This window comes from Gigantopelta aegis, chromosome 10, assembly GCF_016097555.1.
Source record: "Gigantopelta aegis isolate Gae_Host chromosome 10, Gae_host_genome, whole genome shotgun sequence".
In the NCBI taxonomy this organism is placed as follows: domain Eukaryota; kingdom Metazoa; phylum Mollusca; class Gastropoda; order Neomphalida; family Peltospiridae; genus Gigantopelta; species Gigantopelta aegis.
The window spans coordinates 1,353,124-1,367,691 of record NC_054708.1 but is presented as its reverse complement, the minus strand read 5'-3'; the positions used below and the strand labels follow the sequence as shown (position 1 = coordinate 1,367,691).

Below are 14,568 nucleotides of genomic sequence, written 5' to 3'. Positions count from 1 at the left end.
TTTAGTGTCATTAACATCAGACCAAGTTTGACATTCAACAGATGTTTCACTCCTACCAGCTACAGACTCATGTGGTTTAGTGTCGTTAACATCAGACCAAGTTTGACATTCAACAAATGCTTCACTCTACTGACTCATGTACTCAACCCCAGGACTGTAATACTTTATATTAATTATTAGTACAGAGTAAAATATGGCATGCCACTTGAAGCCAATCAAAAGAGAGAAAACATAACAAATACATTAATGATGACAGTACGCTGAATTTTGTTGTTTATTTACAAATGAGCAATATAAAATATAATACACAGTTATACATTTGTATACTACATCTTACTCTCTTACACTGAATGTGAAGCGTGCTTTTAAATAAGTATCTGAACACTTGTCATCAAAGAAAGAAATGTTATATTTAATGACACATTCAACACATTCTTCTTTCTTTTTATCCACGTCATTGAGTAACACACCAACTGCAATATGCAAGTATAGCCGTTCATTAGGCTGTACTTGGTACAATAATTTCAGCACTGCAAGATATGATACTGCCTGGCATAATAATAAATACACGTTAATTATTACGTGGAACCAGACTAAAGTGAATCACATTGGAAAGTCAACATTTATTTGGTTTAGAGAAGTCTCATTTTGGCTTATTGATTTAGATGGTAATGTGTTGGTGCAAAAAATCCATCCGGTTTCCAGAATGGACAGAATTCGGTTTATTGATGGTTTTAATATATATCAAAAACCTAGGGGAAAAGTTGGAACTGAAATATTTGGCTGTAATCTTTTATTAAGATTCGGTTTAGGCAGGTTCTACTGTACAAGCAAATCACTTTTTAACATGGCTATCATCACTGAAAATAAACTTTATGGTGTTTTTTTTTGCTGTTCATAATTAAATTTCTTGTCCTTCCAGGACAAAAACAAGATATATTATTGCATCATAATGTACTATAAGTAGGGTAGGGTAGTGTATATATATATATATTTATTGTTTCTAATGAAATGTACAAGAGCGTGGAAATCAAGAAGTGTCACGGTCTCACACAGTTTTCCTGTCCGCCAGAACCCGCACTATTGATCCTAATCCTCCAATAGCGAATGTCTGAAATACACAAAAATATACATATGGTCAAACGTACAGAGATGTCTCGTTACAGTGAAGCCACATTTAAAGGAGCAGTATTCGGGTTTATGAGCCACTAAGTACTGTCAGTGGTATATAACCAGGTCCACAGGAATTAGGTGTGTGTGTGGGGGGGGGGGGGGGGGGGGGGGGCTGTGGAGGGACTATGTCCTTGCTCCACTTGATGAAAATGTCTGGTTTTTGTCCTACTCTATACATAGAGATTATTAAACAAGTTTGTGTGTCGTACTGATTTTACGAAACGAGTGTCAGGATTTTTGTATTTCCCGAGCGAAAACGAGGGTAATACATGGATCCTGACATGAGTTTCGTAAAATCAGTACAACTCACACGCGAGTGTAATAATTTCTTTATTATCCATATTATTATTGTTGTCTTCTTTATGTACAACAAGACCCAATGCAAAAGGTTCCAACCACAACTAGAAGGAGATGACAAAATATTTCATATTTCAAATGCACAGTTTGAGCTAGGACTGGAGAAGCAACGTCATGTTATGACATCGCTTCCCACAATTACGTCATTACACTTGTTATTACACGTGTGCTTCATATGATTATTATTAACTCGGTTATGTTGAACCATATGGATAATAAAGATTAAAATGTGCCTCCTCCCACAGAGAATGTGTCCCACACACACACACTCCAGATAGCATCCCTAGAGTTCCAATAACTGACATAATGTAACAAGTCATATTTACTGAATAACATCTTCGTCTATGCAGCTTGTGTAAGTAGCCATTTTCTCTAAAAATACAAGCACTCGACATGTTTTGTTCATGACCTCCAGGAATGAAGGCCAGGTGCTATGATCTGGTTGTAGACCTTAGAACAGAAGGAATCCAAGCCAGTCACTCCAGCATACTGAACATTGCTTTCATCAAAGTCTACCCCATGTTTTGTTCATGACCTCCAGGAATGAAGGCCAGGTGCTATGATCTGGTTGTAGACCTTAGAACAGAAGGATCCAAGCCAGTCACTCCTGCATACTGAACATTGCTTTCATCAATGAATGAATGAATGTTTAACGATACCCCAGCACCAAAATACATATTGGCTATTGGGTGTATAAGGAAATATTATTTATATATATTCATGTAAAACCACAGTGTAAGGAGCTGTGGGGGAAACGTATAATATAATACATAAAATCAAGGTAAGTATATTTTATAACTTTGTATAGAAGTCAAAGTGTTTTAAAAACGTAACAATTAATTCTGGATGTAATTTAAACGATTCCAAAACATTTCTGTTACCAAATATATCATTTCTCGTCGGCTTGAGATGATCACACTCCACCAAAATGTGGCGCACAGTCAGTGTACACTGACAATGTTCACATTGAGGAGGAGGGTCCTTCTTTAAAATAAATGAATGTGTCAAATATGTATGACCGATGCGGGCACGGCACAAGACTACTTCATCCTTCCTGCACCGCCTGTAGGATGACTGCCACTCTCCCAGGACTGGCTTGACAGGATGGAGCTTATTCGCAACCGCACCGTCCCAATCATCTTGCCATGTCGAAAAGATATATTGGTTAATATGAAATTTAAAATCACTGTAGGGGACACCAACATGGACATGGGGCAAGTTCAAAGCAGACTTGGCAGCAACATCTGCCTTTTCATTACCCTTAATGCCAAAATGGCTGGGTACCCAACAAAATATAACATCTTTATTGGTAATTTATAAAAAGACACACTTTCGTATCGCCATTCCAACTAAGGGATGCTCCAATTTCATGTACTGTAGAGCTTGGAGACACAAAAGTCAGTGTAAAAATAATATATTTGGATGCACATGAATCCTTAATCTGTTCCAGGGCTTTAATGATGGCCCAGATTTCAGCAGTAAATATTGATGCTGAATCGGGCAATCTCATGGAAATTATTACGTTTGATGGAAAAACTGTAGCACAAGCCACAGAATTCCCATCCCATGATCTGTCTGTGTAAACAGGAATGTAATCACAGTACCACTCTTGGATTTCCATGAAATGTTGTTTATAAATAACTGCATCTGTGCGATCTTTTTTTAGATGCACAAGATCGAATACAATATTTGGTGGTTTGATACACCAAGGTGGCAAAATAAAATATGAAGGCATTTCCAAAATGTCTGTTAAATCAATGTTGGAAACTGATAAAAACTGCTTAATGCAAATACCAAATATTCGAATCGCATTCGGTTTCGCATCAAATAACTTCATATATTTGTTATCAAACACCACATTATGTGCAGGATGTTTTGGCATTGATTTGATCTTTGTAGCATACTGCAGAGAAAGCTTTGCACGTCTAGCACCCAAACTAGGTTTGTGTGCATCGACATACAAGCTCTCCACAGGAGATGTTTTGAAAGCACCAAGACAAAGCCTAAGTCCCTGGTTGTGTATAGGATCTAGCATTTGCAAGTAAGACTTACGTGCTGACCCATACACAATGCACCCATAATCAAGTTTAGACCTAACTAAAGATCTATAAAGTCAGAGCATAACCTTTCGATCTGCTCCCCATTCAGTCTTGCCAATAACTTTTAAGATACTGAGGGCCTTCAAGCCCTTCTTTTTAACGTACTGTAGATGAGGAACAAAAGATAGCCTCCTGTCAAAAATAATCCCCAGAAATTTGGTCTCCTCCACAACTGGAACCAGATTTTTGTCCAGAAACAGCTGAGGACCTAAATGGTGACCTCTTTTCTGGCAGATATGCATACAGACAGTTTTTGACTTTGAGAATCGAATCCATTGTTGAAGTTTATTCAAACAAAGCTGCAACTGACGTTCAATGATACTCATACTGGATTACCTGTAGCAAATCTGAAAATCATCGACATATAACGAGCTATCAACGCCAGGTTTTAAACACTGGTTGATGCAGTTAATTTTCACGGAAAATAAAGTTACTGACAGGATGCTACCTTGAGGGACACCCATCTCTTGGGAGTGAGAATCAGATAACGTAGATCCCACTCGTACCTTGAAAGACCTATTCTGTAAAAAATTTGAGATGAAGTCAGGCATACAGCCTCTTAGGCCCATGCCATGCAGGTCTTTCAAAATCCCATACTTCCACGTGGTATCATAAGCTTTCTCGAGGTCAAAAAAGACCGATACCAAATGCTGGTTATGGATGAAAGCATCAAATCTAACAAGATGATCGACCGTGCATGTTAGTAAGCAATTTGTGGGACTCGAGATACCAGACAAGTCTACGGTTGAACATTCTTTCCATGGTTTTACAAATGCAGCTTGTCAAAGCAATAGGGTGATAACTGGTAGGATTTGTTGAATCCTTATCAGGCTTAGGAATAGGAATGACAGTTGCTTTTCTCCAATCAGAAGGAAAGTCACCCGAAATCCAGATTTTGTTAAAGATATTTAATAGAACCATCAAGGATGATTCAGGTAAGTGTTTTAAGAGTTGATAATGTATTTCATCTGGTCCTACTGAAGTATCATGGGCTCTACGTAGAGCATCCTGCAACTCCTCCAAACAGAAGTGCCTGTTGTATACTTCAGCATTTTCAGATGAAAAGTTAATAGGTTGCTTTTCAGCTTTATTTATGACAGATGTAAAAGCATCTGTAGTAATCTGTACTGAAAGAAGAAGAAGAGTTGTGAGAGAAATCGTCTGCCAATGCATTGGCAATGTCACAATGAGACGTCACATCCGTGTCATTCACAGGCAATGTCACAATGAGACGTCACATCCGTGTCATTCACAGGCAATGTCACAATGAGACGTCACATCCGTGTCATTGACAGACAAATGGCGAACTGTATTATTGGATTCTTTTCCCTTGATTTTATGTATCCTATTCCAGACAAGATTTCACAGATGTTTGAGAACTCAACTTGGAGACATAATTTCTCCAAGATGATTTCTTACTCTGTCTGATAGCTTTATGAGCCTTTGCCCGAGCAATGCAATAAATATTCAGGATAGTCTTAGGAATCGTTTCGTCTGCAATATCTTTCAAGATTTAGGTGAACAAAGACATGGGATCATCGGCACCAATCAGGGCAGTTTGTTGCTGCATAGATGCCGAAATTGATCCCAGTTTGCCCGTCAACTGCCACCTCTGAGCCCTTTCAAAGTGATGGAGGTCCATCATTCTCCAAAATAATTGGAAAGTGGTCACTACCACAAGGGTCTGGACAAACTTTCCAGGAGAAATCAAGACAAAGTGATGGACTACAAAAGGTTAAATCAATGGATGTGAAAGAACCACTTGCAGGATGAAAGTATGTATTTGTTTTGTTTTGAGATATTTTTTTGATCAAAAAAGAATCAAAAGGATTGCACAACAGGCAGAGCCTATATAAGTGCTCTCCTAAATGAGATGGACATCAGACAATATTAATGACAAAGTATGTATGACTTTTATCATTAAGTAATATTAAGTCATTTTTGAGAATTAAGTCTTCTAATTGTTTACCTCTAGTGTTTATGTCATCGCATCCCCACAACGTGTGTTGAGCATTAAAATCTCCCACGATAATAAAGGGAGTAGGGAGTTGATCAAGAAGACTTTGAAATTCCCTAGTGTTAAATTGTAATTGTTTAGAAGGGGTAAATAAACTGAACATAGAGTAATAGCTTTATGAGCCGTGACCTTTACAGCCACAGCTTGTAAAGTCGACTTTAATATGACTTTACTCTGGGGCATGTTTTCATTTACAATAATGGAAACTCGCCCAGACGCTCTATTGTCAGTTTCTTGACATTTATGGTAGAGATTAAATCCTCTGATGTTAATACTGTCAGTATCCTTTAGGAAAGTTTCCTGAAGACACACTGCAAGAGGATTATACTTTTGAATTAGAAGACTTAATTCATCAAAACGACAGTTTCACTGGATAACTTTATTTTTCATCGGGAGGAAGTATGGGTTTTATCTTTGGCTTTGCTGGTGGTCTTTGTGATCGGCAATGATCTGGAGATGAAATCTCCATATTATCATCATCACCAATATCAGTCAATGTTTCGTAGATATTGCTGATCGGGACCGAACGTAGTTCGATCTTTTTCAGCCTACCAGACAGTACTTCTGTAGATTTCTTTGAAGATTTCTTTGTGTCATTGCGTGTCTTAGGGAGACTAGTGCTCGACCTATTTGGTGGATTTTTAAAATCCAGTGACACTTGTGTTTCGATTTCCTTTTGCTGGGGTGTAATTTTTTCTTTTTGTGCTGCTTTTTGCACCTGTTTTTGTGCCTTCTCAGTATCGGACAGTTTCTTGTACTTGGCTTCATCACAATGCCAGGTGAGGTCTGTGTTGACTGCAACACTTTTAGTGGCGACTTTGGCAGCAGCTGCAGCTGCATATGACTTGTCAACCACTGTCGGTGTTGCTGTCTCCACCAACCTCCTGGCATCCGTGAAGGACAGTTTATTTTGTACCTTTACCTTTTGAACTTGTTTTTCCAGCTTCCACCGTGGACACTCTCGTGAGTATGCACAGTGGTTGCCCTTGCAATTGAGACAAAGTATATCATTCTTACATGTCTTGCTGTCATGGTCAAACAAACCACAACGAGCATATGTAAGTTTTCCACGACATGTGTTCTGACCATGGCCAAACCTCTGGCATTTGAAGCAACACAAGGGGTTCATCAAAGTAAAAAAAACTGGTATTACACAAAAAAGGTGAACATTTATAAAATTCAGGGAGAAAAGTGTCCGAAGGTAACAATTCACAAGATCAAAAATAAAACTAGTTGCTTTCACCAGATGATTTAAGAGCATGAACGACAGATGTTCAAATCTCGGTAGATCTATACACTGATGTACATACACTCACCTTCTCATGCCAGGCTAATAAATAGCACTATTGTTATCAGACAGATGTTCAAATCTCGGTAGATTTATACACTGATGTACATACACTCACCTTCTCATGCCAGGCTAATAAATAGCACTATTGTTATCAGACAGATGTTCAAATCTCGGTAGATCTATACACTGATGTACATACACTCACCTTCTCATGCCAGGCTAATAAATAGCACTATTGTTATCAGACAGATGTTCAAATCTCGGTAGATTTATACACTGATGTACATACACTCACCTTCTCATGCCAGGCTAATAAATAGCACTATTGTTATCAGACAGATGTTCAAATCTCGGCAGATCTATACACTGATGTACATATACTCACCTTCTCATGCCAGGCTAATAAATAGCACTATTGTTATCAGACAGATGTTCAAATCTCGGTAGATCTATACACTGATGTACATACACTCACCTTCTCATGCCAGGCTAATAAATAGCACTATTGTTATCAGACAGATGTTCAAATCTCGGCAGATCTATACACTGATGTACATACACTCACCTTCTCATGCCAGGCTAATAAATAGCACTATTGTTATCAGACAGATGTTCAAATCTCGGTAGATTTATACACTGATGTACATACACTCACCTTCTCATGCCAGGCTAATAAATAGCACTATTGTTATCAGACAGATGTTCAAATCTCGGTAGATTTATACACTGATGTACATACACTCACCTTCTCATGCCAGGCTAATAAAATAGCACTATTGTTATCAGACAGATGTTCAAATCTCGGCAGATCTATACACTGATGTACATACACTCACCTTCTCATGCCAGGCTAATAAATAGCACTATTGTTATCAGACAGATGTTCAAATCTCGGTAGATCTATACACTGATGTACATACACTCACCTTCTCATGCCAGGCTAATAAATAGCACTATTGTTATCAGACAGATGTTCAAATCTCGGTAGATCTATACACTGATGTACATACACTCACCTTCTCATGCCAGGCTAATAAATAGCACTATTGTTATCAGACAGATGTTCAAATCTCGGCAGATCTATACACTGATGTACATACACTCACCTTCTCATGCCAGGCTAATAAATAGCACTATTGTTATCAGACAGATGTTCAAATCTCGGTAGATTTATACACTGATGTACATACACTCACCTTCTCATGCCAGGCTAATAAAATAGCACTATTGTTATCAGACAGATGTTCAAATCTCGGCAGATCTATACACTGATGTACATACACTCACCTTCTCATGCCAGGCTAATAAATAGCACTATTGTTATCAGACAGATGTTCAAATCTCGGTAGATTTATACACTGATGTACATACACTCACCTTCTCATGCCAGGCTAATAAAATAGCACTATTGTTATCAGACACATGTTCAAATCTCAGTAGATCTATACACTGATGTACATACACTCACCTTCTCATGCCAGGCTAATAAATAGCACTATTGTTATCAGACAGATGTTCAAATCTCGGCAGATCTATACACTGATGTACATACACTCACCTTCTCATGCCAGGCTAATAAAATAGCACTATTGTTATCAGACAGATGTTCAAATCTCGGCAGATCTATACACTGATGTACATACACTCACCTTCTCATGCCAGGCTAATAAATAGCACTATTGTTATCAGACAGATGTTCAAATCTCGGTAGATTTATACACTGATGTACATACACTCACCTTCTCATGCCAGGCTAATAAAATAGCACTATTGTTATCAGACAGATGTTCAAATCTCGGTAGATTTATACACTGATGTACATACATTCACCTTCTCATGCCAGGCTAATAAAATAGCACTATTGTTATCAGACAGATGTTCAAATCTCGGTAGATTTATACACTGATGTACATACACTCACCTTCTCATGCCAGGCTAATAAATAGCACTATTGTTATCAGACAGATGTTCAAATCTCGGTAGATTTATACACTGATGTACATACACTCACCTTCTCATGCCAGGCTAATAAAATAGCACTATTGTTATCAGACAGATGTTCAAATCTCGGTAGATTTATACACTGATGTACATACACTCACCTTCTCATGCCAGGCTAATAAAATAGCACTATTGTTATCAGACAGATGTTCAAATCTCGGTAGATTTATACACTGATGTACATACACTCACCTTCTCATGCCAGGCTAATAAATAGCACTATTGTTATCAGACAGATGTTCAAATCTCGGTAGATTTATACACTGATGTACATACACTCACCTTCTCATGCCAGGCTAATAAATAGCACTATTGTTATCAGACAGATGTTCAAATCTCGGTAGATTTATACACTGATGTACATACACTCACCTTCTCATGCCAGGCTAATAAATAGCACTATTGTTATCAGACAGATGTTCAAATCTCGGTAGATCTATACACTGATGTACATACACTCACCTTCTCATGCCAGGCTAATAAATAGCACTATTGTTATCAGACAGATGTTCAAATCTCGGCAGATCTATACACTGATGTACATACACTCACCTTCTCATGCCAGGCTAATAAAATAGCACTACTGTTATCAGACGGATGTCCAAACCCTCGGTATATGTACTTCATCAGAATGTCAATCAGTTTGGAGTCCAGCGACTTTATGGCTGATTCTATATCGCTTGTCTTGAATGACGTAAGAACTCTCAAAACAAGTGCACCAGCTTTATCCTGAAAAATCCATGTTAATGTACACATCTCCTACTTCACAAAATACACATAATAATTAATACACAGTGCACCCATTTAAAAACAAATGCAATATTAAGCTACATTTCCATGTGCACATTTTCCATGTACGTAAGCAAAATATGCAAATTAGCATCCATGTTGATTGCTTACATATGCAGGTACTTGCAATACCCATATGCGTATACCCAATCATGACAGCATATTGTCAGAAATTAATTTTGAAAAGACAGTAAGAACCTTGTTCAGTTAAAACTACTCAATGATGATTTCTTGTGGGATTAGATGCATCTGTGAATCCATTAAAAAAATAACTTGAAAAGCGAATAACAAACAGTTCAATGATAACATGGAACCATAAAAATTGCATACATTATTTTGACAATTCAGATTCACAGAAAATTAACAATAAATATGTACATATGGAAATACATGTATAACTTTATACACTCTTATAACAGTTATATATACTCTTCAAAAAAAGCAGGGGAACCTGAAATATTAATGTTAATATCAACTATTAGACCAAACATACGTTTTGACCACAGACATCCTAATAAAGAATGTTCAGGTCTGTTTATCAACACACCGAAACACATTCCATAGTTTGCACATGCATCACGCAGTTGCCCTGTACATGTATGCGGGGTGTCATTCTCGATTTTGACAATTTCCAGGAAGGTCCATTAATCAATGTGGAACATTATTTCTGTCAATGTTTTTCATTCTGTTGATCATACAGTTATTATTGTTTTGTTTTTAGTCATTTTTATTGTTTGAATTTGCAATTTACTGATAAAAAACCCATCAACTTTCAAATTTCACTTCTGACCCCAATCATCCTTACTATAATACTGAACTACCAGTTGTAATGTTTGCCCAATTAATTCACTATTATCATATAACCATTCCCCACAGCTAATATACCTTACAATTTTGGCAATTGTAAATTCTTATTAGAGTTCCCCTACTTTTTTGGAAGAGTATATATCACTAGCCTTTCAGCATAAATAAATAATTTTATACATATACAAACAGAAATGAATTTTTTAAGGATTATTTGAACAAGAACAAATTAAACATAATTTGTTCTTGACATCAGACAATCTTGTTTAATACATTTTTATATAATTAATTTCTGTTTGTATGAAAATCAGTTAAAATGTGATAAATGTTAACTTCACCATTTTGATCACACTGGGAAAGGAGAAGTCACATCTACTTTTTTCAATTCTAAATTAGGACCTGCATACTAGCATACAATTTACACATACATGTACCAAGACAAATATCATATGCATTTACAAATACATTTGTATGTTGAATATGATATCCGTTTGTCTGTCTCTGTCTGTCTGTGCTTGTCTGTCTCTGTCTGTCTGTGTTTGTCTGTCTCTGTCTGTCTGTGTGTGTCTGTCTGTCTATCTGTGTTTGTCTGTCTCTGTCTGTCTGTGTGTCTGTCTGTGTATGTATATACATGCGTGTCTGTCTGTCTGTCTGTCTGTCTGTATATACATGTGTGTGCTATAATAGCTTACCTTTACAGCTTGATTCTTAGTTCCAATGGGTGCAGAGTTCAAAACCAACTTCAGCGCATCAGCATTCTTTTTTGTTATTACAGTCAAGGAATTAGTTAATAAAACATAACAAGAATTCAGCAAAATTAAAAATCTCACCTACACTTAAAAGTTGCATCCATACATATGTTCATGTCAATGCATGTTTAAAAACCCCAAAACAATTTAAATAAAAATTAAACTTTAAAAAAAAGCTATGTAATTTATTACATAATATAGGGAATCAGTCTTCATATTTTTTTTTATCTCACTCTAATAATCCATCACTTTTTCATGCACTTTTAACTTTCAAATTTAACAGTCTTCAATATCTGATATGCATGATGTTTGGTGAAATATTTCAACTCCAGTATCTCAAAGGATGTGGCAGGATGTAGCCTAGTGGTAGAGTACTTGCCTGATGCACAGGATCAATCTCTGACAGTGCACCATGACTGGTATATCAAACGTAATGGTATGCACTATCCTGTCTGTGGGATGGTGTATATATCCCTTGCTACCAATTGTGGAAAATGTAGCAGGCTTCCCCTTTAAGACTAGTGCACGGGGCACATTATGTCAATACTTTTCTTTACGTGCACGGCGAGCTGCTTTCCTCTATGTAACATATTTAAAATGGCGGGGGACTTTTGATGGTTGTCGTTGGGAGATTTATTTTGTTAATAATGACACAAGTACTTCAATCGGGATTTAGTATGGTAGATTATACATTTTTGGTTTGTGTGTCCATTTGTGCACTATTTCGGTTGAGAAACATTTGAAACATGGTGCCACAAGTTTTGAATACCAGCTACATATAGGGTATGTAACTAGTTTCGGACATAAAAGAACCACATGGCGATGGACAATGTAGGAAGAACTAAAGAATGCTGAACTGACATGGTGTATGGGAGCCAAGAAACTCCAAGACAGAGTAGTTTGGAGAGATCTTGTGTGGGCCTTATGTGCCACAAGGTACTAAGAGGATAAGTAAGTCAGTCAGTGGTGTCATTTAACAAAACAAACTAACTTTTTATCCCAAAGGAGTAAACCAGGCATCGAAATAAGTCAAGAATGATCGTTCAGGTTACCAGGAGGTTACCACATGTAAAAAAAGTCAAGAACGGTGGTTTGTTCTCGACAAAAATTTCAAACGGTAGTTTCATTTCCGAACGTAAACCAGGCAATGCATTCCGGACTTCCGTATTTCATTTTCTCACAAGGAATTGCATCGATGTTTGTGCGCACTTGTGCAACTGCAAAGCAATTTCGGCAATCTGCGTTTAAGCAGCATCCACTAGATAAATTTACTTCTGGATTTTGTTTCTCGTATCGATGTTTGCACGCATCGATACAATATCAGAACGGCCATGTTAAAAGTAGTAGTAACAGGAAGTCAATTCTAACTTTCATATAGTTGTGGTAACCTATAGGTTACCAGGCTATTTTTTGTGGTAACCTGTAAAGGGGTTACCAGACACAATGCTTATAGTTATTTCGATGCCTGTAAACAATCCAACTGTTACTCCCCCCACCCCAATTGGTTATGGTTAGGTTTAGAGTTTGGGTTTGGAATTAGATTTTGGGTTAGGATGGGTTCCCTATTTTCATGAAAATAATGGGAGTGGGGTGGATGTTTATTCCGATTATTTAAAAAACTTTTGTGTGTCAACTAGGAAATATATCCGAAGTTTTAGTTTTAACAAATCTCAACAGGATAAATTACTTTCATGAAAATCCCGGGGGGGGGGGGGGGGGGTAAAGGATAATTATTGGGGATGCAGCCACCACCCACCCCAATTCCTCCGCCGAAGTTTTACAATTCCATAACTTGAACAAGGAAGGATATTGACTCAGTAGGGTGTTAACTTCAGATTCGTTTGGTCCTTGTTCTGCTACATCAGTCTCTTCATCTTGGAATTTATCTTCATCGTACTGGTCGACATCAACCTTCCTAAACTTGCTAGCACCTGTGTTCTTGGACATCGTTCTAATTAATTTAGGGAAATAGAGTCTAACACGTTAAAAAAAAACACCACCCCGGAAGTAGAATTAGATTGGTTTTCTTACATAGGTGAAAACGAAGCGTATCAATCAATTATCGTTGGTACTTAACAACAAACATAAATTACTATATTTTTGTGTCTCACAAACGATAAAAGTTAAAGTTTGGTATGTTTGACGATAGCACTAGAACACTTTGGTATATCAAACATTTGGTAAAATTGACATGTAGTTTTAGAGAGAGAAAGCCCGCTACATTAGTAGCTTAAAGGAATGCTTAAGCAAGGCTTTTCGACTGGAATGCATATTCAACACTATTGCTTAATATCAACAAGTATAATCTTACATTTAATTAATAAAACGGTTAAATGTGACGGCTACGAATACGCCCTCTCGCGAGCCGGTGGTTACGTAATACTTAACGCGTAACGTCAGGAATGAGTCTTAGAACATGTTTCCATTAGCAGCAAGAATCAATCTTTTGTATGCACTTTCCTAGACAGGACAGTACTTACCATGGCCTTTAAAATAAATAATTGCTGATCACTGGTTGGGGTGGGAAAACAATCAGAGAATGGGTCCGCTGAGGGGCTTCGATCCTGCAACCAAAGCGACTGACTGAGCTAGATCCTAAAGTCAAATGTGTTTAATTTTGATTGTGTGCAAAGTTAAAGCAGCCATCAGGCTAGTTTTAGGTCCCCACTGACGCTCTCTTTACTTCTGTATTTGATTGTGTGCAAAGTTGAAGCAGTCATCAGGCTAGTTTTAGGTCCCCACTGACGCTCTCTTTACTTCTGTATTTGATTGTGTGCAAAGTTGAAGCAGCCATCAGGCTAGTTTTAGGTCCCCACTGACGCTCTCTTTACTTCTGTATTTGATTGTGTGCAAAGTTGAAGCAGTCATCGGGCTAGTTTTAGGTCCCCACTGACGCTCTCTTTACTTCTGTATTTGATTGTGTGCAAAGTTGAAGCAGCCATCAGGCTAGTTTTAGGTCCCCACTGACGCTCTCTTTACTTCTGTATTTGTTTGTGTATTTCTTTAAATTTCTTTCTTGACTTATTTTTAGACTACTCTTCTAAAATAAATTTATCTTAATAATTGTCTTATTAGAGACCAATACACAGATTTGAGATGTTTTGTTCTTACTTTTTGCTGCTGCTACTAGTATTGTTACTACTGCTGCTACTGCTGCTTCTGCTACTGCTACTGCTATTATTACTATTATTATCATAAGCGTACGAAACAGGGGCCATGGAAGGGACAACTGACCCCCCTAGTGCTGGAGAAAATCCTTAAATTCGGGCAAAACGATAGAGATATTTG

General features: G+C 37.5%; 1 protein-coding gene across 1 annotated transcript; it reads right to left on the bottom strand.

Annotated features, from left to right (window-relative positions):
- Nucleotides 1-247: 247 nt before the first annotated feature.
- LOC121383444 (actin-related protein 2/3 complex subunit 5-like) lies at nucleotides 248-13,312 on the bottom strand. Its single transcript, XM_041513485.1, has 4 exons — nucleotides 13,091-13,312; nucleotides 11,224-11,296; nucleotides 9,491-9,667; nucleotides 248-1,111 (listed from the first exon to the last, which is right to left on the bottom strand). Exons 1-4 carry the CDS (start codon nucleotides 13,225-13,227, stop codon nucleotides 1,049-1,051), a joined length of 450 nt encoding a protein of 149 aa, XP_041369419.1. The 5' UTR covers nucleotides 13,228-13,312; the 3' UTR covers nucleotides 248-1,048.
- Nucleotides 13,313-14,568: the final 1,256 nt, after the last annotated feature.

Bases quoted from the DNA above. Each gene is read 5' to 3' on its own strand.
- LOC121383444 (XM_041513485.1), bottom strand. From the start codon at position 13,227: ATGTCCAAGAACACAGGTGCTAGCAAGTTTAGGAAGGTTGATGTCGAC. The intron at 11,297-13,090 runs ATATCCTTCCTT...GACTGTAATAAC, and splicing joins GTTAACACCCTACTGAGTCA to AAAAAAGAATGCTGATGCGC. The intron at 1,112-9,490 runs GTGAGTGTATGT...TGTGTATTTCAG, and splicing joins TATTAGCCTGGCATGAGAAG to ACATTCGCTATTGGAGGATT.